Genomic DNA, 18,127 nt, shown 5'->3' on the forward strand with positions numbered 1-18,127 from the left:
TGGCAGACTCTGGATCCCAGAGAATGGACTCTATCTCAGGAAGTGTTAAACAGCATTGTGAGTCATTGGGGGTGCCAAATGTTTGACCTGACGACATCAGTGGCCAACAAGAAAATGGCTTGGTTTTTGGGTCAAAGATACAAACCAGGAAGTGCTGGACTGGATGCTCTGGTGCAGCCATGGTCACAGGCAGGGCTTCTGTATGTGTTCCTTCCATATCCAATGAAAGGCACATCCGGGTCTGGTAGTTCCTGTCACACCAGACTGGCCAAGGCATCTGTGGCATCACAGAATCACCTATAAAATAGCCATCATAACCTTTAAATTCAACTATCAAAATTACCAACTTTCTTAGATAAGCTCCTAATTCCATACGCAATTCTGAGGATGCTTGGATCCACAAATCAAAACCTCTTAGACATCCCCTCATTAAAGGTTATAAATACAAGACGTACTCAAATATTCTCGATTACTGCTCCCCAAATTTGGAATCGTCTACCACTTTACCTTAGAGAAGAATCTACCCTGAAGAAATTTAAAGGCTCCCTCAAATGCTTCCTTTATATAGACACTTTTGAAAGATAATAAGAATACTTAGGTAGACTAACTCTCTTCATTATAATTATAGTCAGGGCCTAAACGAATACACCAATTAACTTTTAGTTAATTCCTGACCCCTTCCTGATATTTCCCTTCCTGATATTTTTCCCTTTTATGTGCTTTCATATCTAAATTGTAGTTCCTGCCTTCTATCCTCCCCTTAAAGTCTGACATATGTAATGTCTGTTGTTTATTTGTCCTAAAGAATATTTTATTACTACTGTAAATCACTTAGAACATTTTTATAAATGTTTTTATCAAATTTTAATAAAACTTGGAAACTATGCAAATCTGGTCTGTCTAAAGACGGACCAAGGTCTCAGACTACCCAGTCATTCAGAGTTACTTTCACAGGGTTCAATCGCTTTGGAGGATCCATTGGTCTTATGGCATGGTTCTTGAGCACACAGCCTTAGCATGCAAATGCTATTCAGAAGTAGTGATTAACACTCTTTTATAAAGTCCAAGAAGCAGACCATCTTGGCTGCCTATGCAAAGGCCTAGAAATGCTTCCAGGGCTGGTGTGCAGAGAAGAGTGAAGACCCAGTCACGTCACTGATTTCTTTGGTTCTAGCATTCATTCAAGAAGGGGTTGAGAGGCTTCCTCAAAATACAGATAGTGGGTCTTTCATGCTTCAGATCCCAGACTAATAAAAGGACATCGGCCTCACCCAGATGTGTCCAGATTTGATGTCTTCATCCTCCTATATATCAACCTTTTTCAAAATGGAGTCTTTGAGCATTTGAGCATTTCACTCTGAATCTCACCAACAAGAAATCCCGCAGACTCCAGCTGTTCGTCTTCCCATCCCTAACATTATGTCACTTCAATAGATTTCTCGACAAAACCTTTGCTTACCAGGTGGCTAAGCTGAACCCTTGGCTTGCCCAAATGAAACTCGAGGCCCCCTCTTACCCACGCTACCTTATTCTTTATACTCAGCCAGCAGGCTTCCCCACACTACCTTATCTGGTCCGATGTTTTATCCTCAGCCAGCAGGCTTCCCCACGTTACCTTACACATCCTCTGTCTACTTCGATTAAAGCTGTAATTCTGATGCTTATCTATGCAGATCCTAATCTAACTGATGTAAACCGCCTAGAACTCGCTGGGTATGGCGGTATATAAGAATAAAAATATTATATATTATTATATTAGTTTTAGAAAACTTCTCAAAACGCACCTCTTCCGCAAACAGGGCTTTTAATCCCCCTTGCCCCCTGCTTCTCCCCTTTCCCACTCTCCCCCGTTCCTTCTGCTCCCTCTCCTCCCCCCCCTCTCTCCACACTTGGTCTCACTCTCGTTATCGCTTACCAACCCTACCTTCTGTCTTACCGCTACCTCTGCTAAATCTCAGTTATAGAGTTCCCCACGCCCCCCTCTTCATTGCCTGTAATTTTGTTAAAATTTTGTAAATCCGTGGGTCACCGCGGACCTTAATTAATGAATGTGAACCGCCTAGAACTTTTTGGGTATGGCGGTATACAAGAATAAAATTATTATTATTATTATTATTTTGTGGGCTCTCACTAGAGCTCTGTATGAGTTTTTGGAGACAGTGCCATTAATGGACCTGACAGTCAAAACACCGTTTTTAGTGATGGTCACATCAGCATGTCGGGTGTCAGAACTACAGGCTTTATCTCACAGATTTTCAGAGATGGGAGTAATACTGCAGACAGTCCCTTCTTTTTTAACAAAAGTAGTCTCCAGTTTTCATGTCAACCAGGAAGTATGATTGCTGGCTTTTATGCCTTTGGGTTTGGGGTCCAAAAAGAGTGACAAAGTTCAGATATTGCTGGATGTTCGCAGTGTTTTGCTTTGTTATCTGGAAGTGATGAATAAGTTTCAACCGTTGGATCATCTCTTTGTGCTGGTGGATACTGGCTTCTGAGGCCAACTGGCTTCAAAAACTACCATTTCTAGTTGGATTCGTATGGCTATTTCTTCAGTTTATATCTGCAGCAGAAAGCAACCTCCTGTGCCCTTAAAGGCACATTCCACTAGGAATGTAGCATCCTCCTTGGCAGTCTAGAGCAATTTCCCCTGAAGAAATTTGTAGAGAGCCACATAATCTTCCCTCCGTAGTTTCACAAAGCTTTATTGGGTGGATTTAGCAGCCAAATTGGATACAGTGTTCAGATCATCAGTACTTTCAGCAGGCTCCTCTGTCCTGCCCTATATTCTGGGAATTGCTTTGGTACATCCCACAGGTTCAAGAATGATATGCCTATTGTACTAGAAGAGAAGATTAGGTACTTATCTTGATAATCTTCTTTCTAGTAAATAGACATATCATTCTTGAATCCTGCCTTGTCAAATGTCCATATTACTAGATATCTTGTTTCTTTGCTCTATCCCGCAGGGTCAAGGATAGAGGAGATCACTCCTATTTTAAAGATACAAGGGGGGGGGGGTATCTTTCAGAGCTCCATGATAATGCTGGTTGCACTCAGGTAGGTGGCTTGTTCGTTCTACCTTGTTAAATGTTTTTAATGGTTCATTATTATTTCATGTTAAATATAGTGATATGAGCAGACCAGACTTGTTTCTTGGGGAGAGTCACTGTATCCCTCCCTGTTATGTTTCTTCTCTAGGGCTGACCATCTGTTATGATACAAACTGAGGAATTATAGGACAGCCCAGAGTGAGGGGAGGCTGAGCAGAAAAATGTAAATGAGGCTCTTTACACCATTAGTTTAAGGGGAAGCCAGCAAAGAGAGAACACCTGGGTAAAGGGCCCTGGTCACCTGAATATTGTGAGGTGTTGAGAATGCAGCCTGTTAGGACTGGAAGAGCTCTTCTCTCATTTCCAAGAAAAAGCACAATACCATGTTTTGCAGTTTCAGATGACATATCCAGACAGTGGGGGAAAAAACAGGTATGAGAGGACACTTCACACACAAGTTTTGAGTTACATATTCCATATTGATTTTCCTTTTACAATTTCTTTCAGGTGTACAAACGAGCAAAAGCATTGGACCAATCAGACAACGACATGTCAGCTGTATATAGGGCCTATATTCACTAGGCCTCATTTCCCGCTCCAGCTTCTTTCTTCTAATTAATATTACTGGGTTTTTAACTCTGGACTGATCCAGCTCTGTCTCTCTCCATCTCCTGCTTTACACACACAAACTTGTTCAAATCTGCCATATGAGCAGCTGGCCTAGTGACTCTTGCCTTGTTCTGGGGGTAAGGGATCATGAAATCCTAGCAGCCAGTAAACCCTGCACTGATTTTTTTTTTTTTTTAAAGGCTGTGGAAGTTTGGCTGATTGTAGGAGTGGTCCCCTCCTCCTTTGTCACCTGCTGGTTATGAAGATTTGCTCTTTTTACTGTGGTTTCAATAAGGCAGTCGTCATACACAGAACTGTTTTGCATTGATAAAATGTCTGCTCACCAAGGACACAAGACAAAAAGCCCTTTGCTGTATTCAGCTTTCACCTGAATCCCACTGAAAAGTCTCCTTTTTATTCTGCAACAAAAGTGAAGAATAAGCTGTTAGAAAATGAAGGTATGCTGTCAGAAAAGTGAAGGTACGCTGTCAGAAAAAGTATCCACATTCCCTATTTTCCAGACGTCACCTACGGGGAACAAGAATCAATTTGTAGGCTTAGTGAGATATTACTATTACTCTCTCCCTAGGCCTGATAGGAGAGTTCTATGTATAGTATGTCACTGAGGCTATCTCTTGTTATGGAAATTGTCTATTAGGTACCCCACCCTTGGAGTGTTGAAAATATTGCTTTTAAATATGCCATCTGTGGGCATAAAAAAAAATCCTAGTTCTTCCAATATCCCTATAAGAGGATGTTTGGATTACAAAGGGATTTTTTTTTTTTGTAGAGGACAGGGGATAGAACTCTTCAGCAGCTACTACTGTCTCTAAAAACAGGAAAATTAAGAATTCATCCTTTGTCCTCAAAGGGTTCGGATGGCATATGTTCCTAGTAGACTTTGCTGTTTAGTCTATTTGGAATAGGGTTAGCTCATATTCTTCTTGAAGACAAAATACACACCATATATTAAGTTCATAGGACATTGGTTTGCCAATATTTTAAACTGGGCCAGATGAAACTCTTGTGTGATTTTCATCTGACGTCTAGTGACTTAATTGAAAGGTTGTCACCCACCAGCTGGATTAGAAAGTTGGATTCTTGTAATTGATTGAAGCTCAGAAGCACAAACTTACATCTGGGCCAAAACCATTTAGCTGCAGTATAATCAAGTATGCTGGAACGAGGCACGTACCTTCCCCCTTCTGTTCTTTCCCTTATATTTTCTGAATTCAGACCTAGAACTGGAGGAGATGCATGCATTTTTGCACTGAGGTATTTCACACTGGCTTTATTTTACAGGAGAATGTTAAAATGTTGGGAAAGGGGAGTAGGGAGCTTCCACTTTCAAGCTGCAATTTTCCTTTTCATATTAAGGAAATAAAAAGAAACCACTCCTGGACACTTAATATCACCTTTTCTTTTTCTCAGCAGTTCATGCTACTGAATACAAGTTTGAATTTGCCTTCAGGGATTGTGTGATCACTTAAAAGTCACTGGGCAAATTTATTTTTATGCCCTCTTATCTTTCCCCAACATATTTCTGCAAGAGGGTCATGTGATTCCAGGTTACAAGAGTGAAATTAGCTTAGCCTATTTATTATTTTTAGCTTGCAAATAAAATATGTTCTGTGGCTTGGCTTTCTGTATTCTTTCAACAGAAAACAATAGGGTGTCAAGTTCCAGAAGATAAAATTTAAATGAAAGCAAAACTATTCAACTTGGTGATCCATTGCTTGATGAAAGAGAAAATGGAGGCATTTTAATTAGAGGGAAGAAAAGATGGTAACTGGGATAGGATATACTTACAACTCATAAATACACAGATACATTATTTTTTTGTGCTAAGAATTTTATTCACACATTAACAGCCAGATTTTTGAATTAAGGATAAAAGTACCGTAGATTTAGATGGTTCCGTTTCCAAATCAGAGTAGAGGCTATGCAGACTTGTTGACAGATGTGAACTTTTCCTGCAACTAGACCACAGATGCCCTGATGCTAGTGTGGTAAATCTTCTCCTTTCCCTCCACTTGAGGGCCAGCATCATGAGTTATCATTTTCACTAACCAGGGATCCCATCTTTCCCGTGGATTCTCAGGTTTATCATTTGTGCATCACCTCCAAGCACAAAACCAGATCTGTCTTGTCAGTCCAAACATTTAGGGAGGGGGCTCTGGCATGGATCCAGAAGTAGAATGTGGAATGGTGGGATAGGGTTGGGGAACTCAGACAGATGCTTTACTGAAGCTGGTTTGTCAATGTTTGTCTTAATGTTATTGATGATTCTGTAAAGTTTCTTTTAAAGATAATTTTCTGTTTTATCTTTTTTTTTTTTTAAACCTTGTTTTCAACTCCTTCCTTTTTAAAGATGTGACCCATATGGGAGACTTGTAAGAAAAAAACTTGGTTGGTTTGTTTTACTTTTACTCTTGCTGGACAGATTTTCAAAGTAATTAAGGTTGTGAATTATTTTATTTGGGGGGGGAGGGTTTGGCTTTTTGTTTATAATGTTTGTCATTCAGATTAGAATGTGTGATAATGTTTAATGGCAAAACAGTGAAGAAAAAAATAAAATAAATTTTTTTGTGCAATTAACTAAGCTACTGGCAAAAAAAATAATAAAACCTTTCTTGGTAAGAGTATGTCATGTGTTCTCTTTGAATTTAGGCTATGATGAGTCAAAAGCAGCAGTGGTGGCAGCAGCAGCACCACCTACAACTGGTATATGTATTATACTCTCCACTTCCCTTCCTAGAAATCCATAGCAATTAATTTATAGATGCTCTCCATAGTTCTAGGTAGTTAACAGTAAATATTCACAAGAGCAGCAGAAATGTATAAACATACAGAACAGAGAGCAATACCACTGTTCCTTTGAGGGTAAAGAATTGTATGCAACATTTATTTCTGTGGGAAACCCGTCCTGTCTAGATTTTTGTACCTACCAAGTAGAATTCAGCACAGGGAAAATGAATTGGAGAGGGCTAGCAGAGAAAGCTGCAGCATGGCTGAAATACAAGGGTGACTGTTTAGCAGTAGTTAAACTTTCTCCCCTTTCTTGGTTCATGGCTCCCCCTGTGGAAACAGTAAATAAATAAACACAAGCTTGTGCTCTGAATTAACTATTATTAATATATTGATATATGAGGACATGCGCATCTTAAATGTAGTTCTGTTATGTCCCTTCTAGATTCCATACCCTAGGTGTTCAATCCTTCCTAACCCGCAGTCTGGGTATTTCAGAATTCACATGTTTTCTGAGGACATGCTGCACTCCCCCTAGTGAGAGAATCAGTAAGTTCAATTCTGCAAGCAGTCTGAATAAAAGTCTTTAGCTGTTTCTGTTGCTTTGCTTCTGTTTTTTATTTTTTCGCTTAGAGTTCATTTCTCTATGGCTTCAGTGCCTTGAGACCCCTCCCCGGTGGTCCGCTGTTAGAAAAAAAGGATGCAGTCCAGCAGAGCCGAACTGCAGCTTCACAGAGAAATTTTGGTGGATCTGTGGAGCCAGCCTGCTGTGTGTGCCACCCTCTTTCAGTGTCCAGGGTCCTTTTCCATGGAAGTCTGCTGGTCAGTGACTCCACCACAGGTTTCTAGCACAGACTGTATGCATCTGGAAAGAAACCCACCTAGGTTTCAGGACCCAGGCTGCCTTTCCCAAACTTGACTACGTGGCAGAGAATCCATGGGAGGGCGGTGGTTGGGGTCAATCTCTGGCTGTCTGGTAATTCAAAGATCTTCCTTCCCGTGCATTTGGAGCTGTTTCTGAAGCAGAAAAGTCCTTTTTCTCTATTCAGCTGCTGAAAATCACTGACAGGCAAAGGCACTACAGACAGTGTAAGTAACTCCATTATTTCGTATGGGAACCAAGGGTGGCTTAAAACATGATTTAAAATCTGTTTTTCACAGTTTCTGTGGGTAGGGTTCAGGTACCCCATCTCCCCAGACCCCAAATTGCTATTTTTTATTTTGGGAAATTTGATTTTTTGATTTTTTTTTATTTATTTTTTATTTTTTGCTGCTAATTTGTTACAGCAGCCATCATGGATTTTAGAATCGATATTTTTTCTAACTACTTTTTCTGCCTCAAAAACCCCTTGATTTGATTTTAAAAAATCATTTGGGATGGACTCCCACACCTCTGATCTATTGAATTTGTGCAGTGATTGCACTGGATTTGCGCCAGATCAACGTCCGTGTACCGCGTGCCATAGCTCACAGGGGGAGGGGGCAGGAACTTAAAATTTGCCTCCTCCATGGTCTCATGGGCTGGGGAGCCCTGGGTCCATGACTTCGGGAAATAATTTCATCCAGCAGTCCTTCTAGCTTCTGGCACAAAATGTCAACACTCCCTGCCATGGATGCGGGTTGTGACTTTTCACCAGAATTTATTTGGCTTCTCTGGAAGGCTTTATCTACGGACCCAGTGCATTCAGCCTGTTATTCCAGATGCGCAGCTTCCTGTTTAGGAGCCCTCTTGTCTGGCTGTGGTGGACCTCAATTGTACTAGTTTCCAGTCAGAAGCGATGCTTTTGTGATCTCCTTATACTGCTTCTGTTGTAGATCCAGCTGATATCATTGCTGGTATTAGTCACCTCAGTTGCCCTGCAAGTCCGGATCTGGAGGATTACCCTATGATTTTCTGGCTCTTTCAGCATAGTTCTGTTTCTTTTCTCAATACTAATGTTCTGAAAAAGCTTAAGCTGGATACTCTTCCTTCCACTTCAGTCCTCGGTCCTGGACCACTCTAAGAAGCTGTCTGCCTTTTTTCCAGCTCATCTGCAACTTCTTGGATATCCCAGTCTGGTGATACTACTAGCTCTGGATTGGCCTCACTGCCCGTGGTATGTGGATCTTGTATATCTTCAGCAGGATGAAAAGGTCTGGCTTCCTGTTCAGTGTTACCTTCTTAGTCAGGGTCCAGTGCCCATGGAGAAACCACAGCGCTTTGGTCTTACAGCATGGCTCTTGAGCGCTCAGCCTTGATGAAGTGTGGTTATATGAAGGTAGTTATCTCGACTCTTCTGTACTCAAAGAAACCCTCTACTATGGCTTCTTATGCTAAGGGCTAGAATGCTTTTCAACAGTGGTGTGCTAGGGATCAGGTGGAGCATGAGAAGACTCCCATTTCAGTGGTTCTGGCTTTCCTGCAGGAGAGTTTAGACAAAGGTAGCTTCCCTGAAGGTTCAGGTGTTTTATGTTTTCGAGCGTGCCAAGGGGCTAGTTCGCTTATTGATCATCAAGATGTGACCAGGTTCATTGGGGAGGGGGGGGGGGGCTTCATCTACGTCCTCCCTTGTGCTTTCCTTTCACTTTGTGGAATCTTCCAACAAGGTATATTCTAAATTCTGGTCAGAAGCCAGTCCTTATATAGGGAATTTGACATCTTAAACATGAATATATAAAAATAGATTCATTATCACAGGTCCATAGGTTAATTTATATTTCCATGCTACTCTCCTTCATCCCTTGACCCATTTGTATGATTAGTACAAATTTGGAGCTATAAGTTGGTCCACTACTCAAATATAATTGAATTGCAATATTTTCCTTTCCTGAAAGGCAATAAAAATGCATGCTCAGCAAAGGGGTCATACATAGTATATGTTGTTAATGATCTTACTAGTTCCAGAAGAATCCTAGCTTAATGCTAGTGATACATATTTTCCACACCCCCACCTACTTTCCATAGAGACACACTCACTATTCTTGCTCACATGGCTGCCATGAGTTTACGCTGCAGTCTTGCAAGACGACAGGAACTCACGGCAGCCATTTTTGATTCCAGGTCTGCTTGGGGCAGGAGTGTAGGAAGATCGCTCCCGCCCCGCTTCACCACTAGACTACCAGGTTTTAAAAGTAAGGTGTGGGGAGCATAAAATCTCTTTTTCTCCTTAGGATCTTGCCAGGTACTTGTGACCTGGATTGGTCACTGTTGGAAACAGGATACTGAGCTTGATGGACCTTCAGTCTGTCCTAGTATGACAACTCTTATATTATGTTACTATAAAGGGTGCCAAAAGTTAGGCTCCAAGATACAGCGTGATAAGCATTTGTTCTGGAACAGCATCTGGGCGCCCAGATTGTTATAAAATACTAGCATAAGTCAGCATTATAATTTGAGTATTCTGTAAGTTATGTGCATAAATATTAGACATGCCTATGACTATTAATGTTTCCTGTGAAAGCCCCCTTCCATCTAAAGAGCATCACTGAGTATATGACTAGTATTCTATAATTTACATGTATAATTGGTGTCTAACTTTAGGTCAGGGGTGCCCACACTTTTTGGGCTTGCGAGCTACTTTTAAAATGACCGAGTCAAAATGATCTACCAACAATAAAATTTTAAAAAACACAAAGCACACTGTACACAGAGAAAATATTAATTAACATTTATATTGGTGGGGGGGGGGGGTGGTTCAAAGAGGTCAAGGCAGATGACTTTAAAATACGCAATGTCACCTCAGTAACAACTATACAAAAATGGACAAATATACCCCCTCCCATTTTACTAAACTGCGAAAGCAGTTGTTAGTGCAGGGAGCTGCGCTGAATGCTCTGTGCTGCTCTCGACGCTCATAGGCTCCCTGCGCTAAAATCCGCTACTGCGGTTTAGTAAAAAGGGGGCCATAGTGCAAAATATAGACAGCAGATATAAATTATCAAAATGGACACATTTTGATCACTAAATTTAAAATAAAATCATTTTTTCTACCTTTGTTGTCTGGTGATTTCATGAGTCTGTGGTTACATTTTCTTCTCACTGTGCATGCAATATTTTTTCCCTCCTGCCTCTTTCGTCTCCTCCAGACCTCATTCCAGTCCCCCAACCAACATCTCTGTCCTTCCACGAGTCCAACTTTTTCTTCCTCGCTCCCTACCTGCCCCCTGCCGTCCTACACACTCCATTCCCTCCCCCTTTTCCTTCCTCTCTCCCTGCCCCTCCCCTTTCTTTCTTTCTGTCTCCCTGCCCCCATTTCTTACTTTCGTTCTCTCTGCTGTCTTTCTTTCTGTCTCCCTGCCCCCTTTCTTTCTTTCTGTTTCCTTACTCCCCTTTCATTCTGTCTCCCTGTCTGTCTTTTTGTTTCCCCTTTCTTTCTCCCCAAGCCACCACCGGGGCTTTCGTTTGGAAACAGGCTCCCAAGCCACCGCCGACGTCTGGGAACAGGCCACCAAACCACTGCTGACGCATAGTTCTCAGTTTCCTGATGCTGCAAGAGGCCAGCAGCTTTCCCCCTGTCGTCAATTTTGATGGAGAGGAAGTTCCGGTTCGGGGGGGGGGGGGGGATGCGAGGCTGGCTTGCCCAGCGCCTCTGAAGTCGCTGCTGGCCTGTTGTGGCATTGGAGAATGCAAAGGCAATGTGACTCGTGATCGACTCGCATTGCCTTTGTGATTGACTGGTCGATCGCGATCGACCTTTTGGGCAACCCTGCTTTAGGTGATCTGTTATAGAATGAGGGGGTGAAGGAGATCCATGTTTTCTGCTGTTACGGATTATAGAGGCTAGCATTCAGTGTTTCTCAAAGGAGTGTTCTTTACAGAAGCAGATGTTGAACACATGTTTTTGCTGAGTCTAGTGATTTATTATTGTATTCTAGAGGCAGCATGTGCTAGGTGCTACCGGGAATGTTTACTCACAGAATAGGTGATGCTAGAGGACACCACTCATTAGTAATAGGCAGTCTGATTCTAGAGACAATAGATGTGGTAATTAAGTATAAGATTACTACAAACCATGTATGTATTTTCTTGGGTGTACTTATATAATGTTACAAATCTGTGATTTCCATAAAATAAGCTGCGACTGTTTTTGTATTTGAGACAGGGAATCTGGTTTCTGGTTATCTCTGTCTCCTAGCACTGACACACTTTCATATATTGCTATGATGACTGGTTATTGATGGATGGGAATCTAGAGACCTTGAACTGGACTGTTTCAGATTGTCCACAGATGATGGTTACTAGGTGCTTGGTAATAAATTTATTCTTCCTCCAGTATGGCTGGGTCTTTCTGTCTGGTCCCTTCAATCCCTCTGAATATCTCATTTTATTTTCCTTCTTTTAATGCATAGGCAATTTGGCATTATGGAAACTTTGAAAGTGGTTTATTTGACTGAATAACTTGTCCAAGTATTTCTGCTTGTATTTTTTATATATCTATTTCACCGCTGGGAATAATTTTGTTTTAATCTCAGTATTTCACTCTCTGGGTTAGTCTGTGGATATTTTTATTTCCTGTTTGAAGTATCCTCAAGCACCTCTGCGTGATGCCCCTCTTTCCTAGTTGAGGGGCTTCCAAGTCTGTCCCTTTAGGGGATATTTCTCAAACAGCTCCAGAACCTTCCTCATAGTCATATTTTGATTTTCTTTTCTTTAAGAGAGCAAGTCCGTTGATGACAGGAGGCAAACTCTACCAATATTGGCATTGGTAGTTATCTCCTATGTTTATTTTTCAAACATATTTTTTGATGACACAGACAGGACAGGAGTCTCAACTCCAGAAAAAGGATAAAGTCAAGGTCTTACTTGATCCTCCTCCACTGCTATCCCACTATCACTACTATTACATATCATTTCTATAGTGCTACTAGACCCACACCGTGCTGTTCATTAAACACACACACGAGACAGTCCCTACTCGAAAGAGTTTAAAGTCTAGCAGGCTGCTCGGAGAGACAACCTCGCTTCTCAAAAGCGCCTGCAAGGGTGACGGGAAGGGAAGGAGATGGTCCGATGAGCGGAAGAGGTTGAATGGCACTGAAGGGGAGGGGAGAGAGGAACAGATGCTGATGGGCAATGGGGAAGAGAGAGAGCGAGAGAGAGGTGTATACAGATGCTGGAAGGAAGTATAGAGAGAAGGGAGAAGATGTCAAAGGAAAGTGGAGAAGAAGGAGCAGATGGTGGATGGAAGCTGGAAGGGGAGAGGCTAACAGACAGTGGAGGGGATAGTGGAACAGACACTGCATGGATGTGGGGAGGAGAGAGGAACAGATGCTGAAGGGAAGTGGGAAGGCGAGAGATTGGAGAGCACATACTGGATGGAAGGAAGGGATAAAGAAAAAAAGGCATGCTGGATTGGGGGAAGAGGATAGAGTTAGTGAGATACTGGAAAGGGTGAGGGAAAGGTGGCAAGCTGTAGGTAGACACAATGAAAGGGAAATTGAGGGCTGGAAGCTAAGGAAGTAGACGAGATAGAAAAATTGAGAAGGAAGAGCAGAAAAGGAAGGGAAAGGGAGAGATGCCAGAGCATTGGGTGAGGGGAGGAGACAGATACCTGATCTGAAGGAAGGAAAGGAGGCAAGAGATGCTAAAAACCACCTGGGGGAAGGAGGGAGAGATGCCAGACCATGGGGGGAGCGGAGAGGAGATGGGTGCTGGGGGAGAGGGAGGGAGAGATTGCAGGGTGTGGCAGACAGTTTCTGGGAGAGACATAGAAATAGAGCAGATGCTATATGGAAGAGGCAGAGCAGACAGTGGATGGAAGGAAGAGAATGACGAGATGAGGAAAACAGAAACCAGACAACAAAGGTAGGAAAAAATTTCTATTATTTATTTTTTTTTTGTTGTTGCTTTAGGATAAAGTAGCATTGTAGCTGTGTTGATAAAACGTTTATAAACAAGAGGAAGATCTCTTCCTCTAGTTTAGCAGCCCGAACTCTGATTTATAAATGACAATTGTAGAATATTATTTTTGTTTTTCTATACCGTACTCATAGGAGAGTGCAGAACAGTTTACATGAATTTAGTCAGGTACTCAAGCATTTTTTTCCCTTATACTTTAATAAAATAAGTTCAGTATAAAACTATTGGAGACTTGTGTGGATTGGATCAGATGGTTTGCGGGGACGGGAACAAATTTTTTTTCACATGTCATTCTCCTAAAGATCCTGGTAATGAAGTTGGACAATCATTAATAGCATTCTCAGGCAAAAAAGAATACTTATATTCCCTTTTATTGCGGAGTGTAACATGCTATTATTTTAGCGCCATACATAAACAATTTAACCCAGAAAATAGAGGACACTAACATCGCTTTAGGATATTTTAACACATTGGCCAAACCAAACCAATTCTGCAGCAGCATTGTCCGCAGATCATGCAAAGAGCACACAACCGTGCATTATGCCATCGAGTGCAAACTATGCTGACCTATAGGAGAGTCTAGGCATGATCACATGGTCCCCAGTCAGCGCATGCCCACTTTACTGCACTCAGGGAGGCGTGTCGGGCTGAAGAGGGCGTTGCAGTCTAATTGGGAGGGGGGCTGCGTGGGAAGGGGGGAGTGGCTGAGCCAATGAGCGCTCATTGCCGCCGCTGCGGGGTTACAGTGGGTGGATAGGTGGTCGTTTAGCCAGTATCTGTAGCTACTTGGGGTGATGGCGGCAACAGCAAGCGGTGCTGAGAGGAAGGTGCTGGTGAGTGCTGGGCGCGCTGGCGTAGATCTCCCGTCTACTTGCTGCTTAGGACGGCTCGCGACGCTGTGACGTTCCGGGGATTTGGGGGGGGGGGGGGGAAATAGTAAATGTGGTGCAATAAATACATTGGACCCATGGTCACTGAGCCAGAACTGTAATTGCCTCTGAATTCAGGATGATGCTGATGTGTCTGGTAGAAGGAATTGAAAATATATATATATATATTGCATGATCCCTATACATGTAAAATTTTGCTGCTTCGTTATCAAGGAGCTGTTGCGCGGTTCATGATTCTTAACTGTGTTAAAGCGTGAGCATGGCCATTGCGGTCGTTTTGGCTGAACTGTTCGTCTACGATCTTCTGTATGTTGTGGTCCTGCTAGTGACTCTTCCTGGGGTCTGCCTCGATTATCCTGCAGCTTCTTGACTTATTGTTATTACTGTTTTGCTAAGGTCACACGCACAGTATGTCTTCTCGGAAATTAAGAAACTGGGAAGGTTATGCTCCAGTTTGCTTTCTATATAATGAATATCTTAAATGGTCCTCGTCCTCTTCCATAGAAGTGTATGGCATCCTCCTTTTTGAATATCAGAAAATCGCAAAGTGAAGCTGAAATGCTTGCCTTTTGGATCAAGCTTATCACTGATGAGTTGTTGTAATATCAACACAATTAGCTATTTGATTATAAACCATATAAATCTTATTTAAATGTATTCTGTCTTTAAATATGCAGTTCATTAGATGAACAGCAGATGTTTGAAAACAACAAACCTGTCATCCTGCTTCTCTGCCCTTCATATGGAAATGAGTTTACTGTAATGTTGTCTCCAGGGTCAACAGAGCAGCTCTGTGTTTAGGAGGGGCAAATAAACCAAGCTTCTACCCCACCCACCCAACCCCAGTTTATTTGTTGCTGATGGCAGTGGGGCAAAATATTGGTGTGACTGTGGTCATGTTTAGTGGCTTGCCATATTCTCAGTCCATAGTTTGTCATCCAGGTCCACACCAACACTCCTTCAGTCCATCTGTGACTAAATTTGTTGTCACAAGTTTGTCAAGTTTTGACTTTCCACTGTAAATATGGGCATAGGTCATGCATTTAACATACTACCTGTCTGTGATGCAATCAAAATGGTTTATGTAGGTATGTAGTGGAGTGGATGGAACTCTTCACATATTTGGGAGACAGGTACTTCATTGTCAACACTGTTCTCTCTCTATCCATAGAACCTTTGCAGGATAAACAAGAATAGTTTACCTTATGCATTATCCTACTAGAGGGGTGCCCACGCACAAGGGCATATAAATCAGTTCATTTTAGAGAAGCCATTCGATAGTTCTCTAGTGCTAATAATGACTTTCAGTTGGTGATCTGCCTTTGATTAAATCACAAAGTTTTCACTTGGTTGGTATTACAATTAAAGATCTGACTGCTGGAAACAGATAGTCCAATTGCCACTTTGTATTGTATTATCCAAGAGCTGGAAGTTTGAAATAACATGAATAGATGATTTTAGAGTGTTGAAAGAGTAAACAGCCTCATTCTGGAGGTGAAGTTGGGTATTAGCGAGTGCTGTCTGGTTTTGTGCAGCGTAATTGATGCTCTCTGTACTACTGAAAGCATTCATGGTTCTTTGGAATCTCATAGTATACCAAAGATAATGTGTTGTCTATTCATATCTATCTATCGATAGGCATTTTCAAAACATTAAGATGTTCATATCCAAAAAAACGGTATAAATTGGCACTTGGACATTTTTCTCGCCCAAACATCCAAGTGCCGATTTTCAAAACTGTCTTTCTGGATGTCTTGTGAGGAGTCCTGGCCACTGTGCATCCAGAACTAAAGGGAGGCGTGTTCTGGGCAGCATTTGGGTGGGCTTAGACTTGGACATCTTGCGGTAATAATCAAATCTTTACCAAGATATCCCTGAAGGAACTTAGATGTTTTGAGCTAGATCTGTTTTAAAAGCATCTAAGTGCCAAAAAGGTACCCAAACTGACCACATGACCACTGGAGGGATTCATATATGAAAACCCCCCTCCCCCCCTTACACACACTACCCCAGTGGTCACTGAACCCCTCCCCCCCAAAAAAAAATCTAAATAAAGCAATCCATCCTTAGGAAGGCGGAGCCTGAGGCATCTGAGCCAATCAGGACCTTAGGCCCCTCCCCTTGCATCACATGATGCACCGGGGTGGGGCCTAAGGCCCAGTAGCATAGCAACCAGAGGAGGAGCAGGAGGTGTTTTCGGTAGCTCCTGCTCACAACTAAAAAGTACGGGCAGTGGGACAGGGAGGGGGCATCCCTCCTGCCATTTTTACAGGAGGGGCTGAGTGGGCGGGCACCTTCATGCAGGAGGCAGTGGGCATCCCTCTTGCCATTTTTTTCAGGGGAGCAGGCAGGAGCCTTCGTGGCAGGAGGGAGTGAGCATAGTGGCCATCCCTCATGCCATTTTCTCAGGAGGGGGTGAGTGGGCGGATGCCTTCATGGCAGGAGGCAGTGGGCATCCCTCTTGCCATTTTTTTCAGGGGAGTGGGCAGGAGCCTTCATGGCAGGAGGGAGTGGGCATAGTGGGCATCCCTCCTGCCATTTTTTTCAGGAGGGGGTGAGTGGGCGGATGCCTTCATGGCAGGAGGCAGTGGGCATCCCTCTTGCCATTTTTTTCAGGGGAGCGGGCAGGAGCCTTTATGGCAGAAGGGAGTGGGCATAGTGAGCATCCCTGCTGCCATTTTTGAGGGGTTTGGGGGGGAACGGTAGCTTGGGGGTGCTAGCGCAAGGGGGAGGGATTTTTTAATGGAACAGATGGTGCATGTTTAAAAAGCAGAAGCCCTGACATCAGTGACAGGAGGCTGCTTCTCCTGTAACTGGTGTTAAGGCCCTGTGCATGTCTCCCCTGAGCCCTGGTGGTCCAGCAATGAGCTGAAACAGGAGTGAGCTTTCCCGTCTCCTGTCCCAGCCGGATCTGCACCACCTCACCTCCCTCCTGCCTCCTGGACCCTGCAAAGGCATACCTTTCACATTATGGTGGTTCAGCAGTGAACTGGGACAGGAGCAATCCTCCTATGCTCCTGCCCTGTGCAGAGTCACTAAAGAAAATGGCTGCCACAAGTTCCCGCTGCAATCTCACAGGTCCAGGAGGCGGGAGGGAGGTGGGGTGGTGCAGAGCCGACTGGGTCAGGAGACGGAAAGGCTCGCTCCTGGACCTGGCTCATCGTTGGACCAGGGCTCAAGACAGGCCCAGGGGAGGCCTGCAACATGTCCTGGAGGGGGGCAGGGGGAGTGCACAGCTGGATTACTTGAATATAAACAGAGACCCTGTAGGAGACTGGTACAAACTCCAAAATACGCAAAGGAGTCTTAGAGCCTGTCTCTTATCTCCCACACTTATCCCTGACACACCCAGTGGCCAAGAAATAAACTCACACCACGGTATGCATGGTTATATTTCCCTTTAATCTTTATTGTTCTGATTAGTTTATACACACACACACACACAAGTAAAAAAAAGATTATACAAAAAAAGAACTGAACTATAGCATTCACTAATATAGCACATCACATACAAATCTTTTCTGGAAAGTTATTACAAAATAACAGACAGAGACAGAAGCATAGGAGAAAGCATTCTCTTAAGATAGGAGAACAGAGTTTCTCCTGGGAGGGCATTGCCACACCCACACAAAGCATGAAGGAAAACTAGCACAAATAACACACACTTCTTTAAAGTCACTAACACAGCGAAGGACAGTGAGAACATTTGGGAATCTGTCCTCCTGTTAGGTAAAAAAACAACAACCCTGAAATTAGAATGGGAACAGTCAAATTTGCTGGATACAGAGCCCAGTCTTTATAGTGTTTTGTTGCATATTCATTGGCTTATATGACCTTGGGGTCAGATAATAAACCTTCTCTTTGTATTTCTTAATCTTTTTTTGTTTCTCCCATGTCTTTCATGTCCTAGTTGCTCATCTGGATTATGTCATTGCCAACAAATGTAAATTGGGCATCCTAATTGGAAAGCAATGATTGACTTTTGGCTATTC

The 18,127-nt window shown here is 42.9% G+C and overlaps 2 protein-coding genes across 9 annotated transcripts in view; both read left to right on the top strand.

Moving 5' to 3' along the window:
* The window catches only part of GLYR1 (glyoxylate reductase 1 homolog), a 104,929-nt gene extending 98,625 nt beyond the window's left edge, over nt 1-6,304 (top strand). For all 7 annotated transcript variants that reach the window (XM_033963847.1, XM_033963844.1, XM_033963842.1 and 4 more), the window contains one exon: nt 3,558-6,304. In XM_033963847.1, the coding sequence (XP_033819738.1) occupies nt 3,558-3,632 (75 nt within the window). In that variant the 3' untranslated portion in view covers nt 3,633-6,304. The remainder of the gene's footprint in view (nt 1-3,557) is intronic.
* Nucleotides 6,305-13,932: 7,628 nt separating this feature from the next.
* ROGDI (rogdi atypical leucine zipper) overlaps nt 13,933-18,127 on the top strand; it is a 47,867-nt gene continuing 43,672 nt past the window's right edge. For both annotated transcript variants that reach the window (XR_004541094.1, XM_033963319.1), the window contains exon 1: nt 13,933-14,078. Coding sequence is in view for 1 of the 2 variants with exons in the window: in XM_033963319.1 (XP_033819210.1) it covers nt 14,040-14,078 (39 nt within the window). In the remaining variant the exon portion in view is untranslated. The remainder of the gene's footprint in view (nt 14,079-18,127) is intronic.

The sequence above is a fragment of the Geotrypetes seraphini genome, chromosome 11 (assembly GCF_902459505.1).
Source record: "Geotrypetes seraphini chromosome 11, aGeoSer1.1, whole genome shotgun sequence".
In the NCBI taxonomy this organism is placed as follows: Eukaryota; Metazoa; Chordata; class Amphibia; order Gymnophiona; family Dermophiidae; genus Geotrypetes; species Geotrypetes seraphini.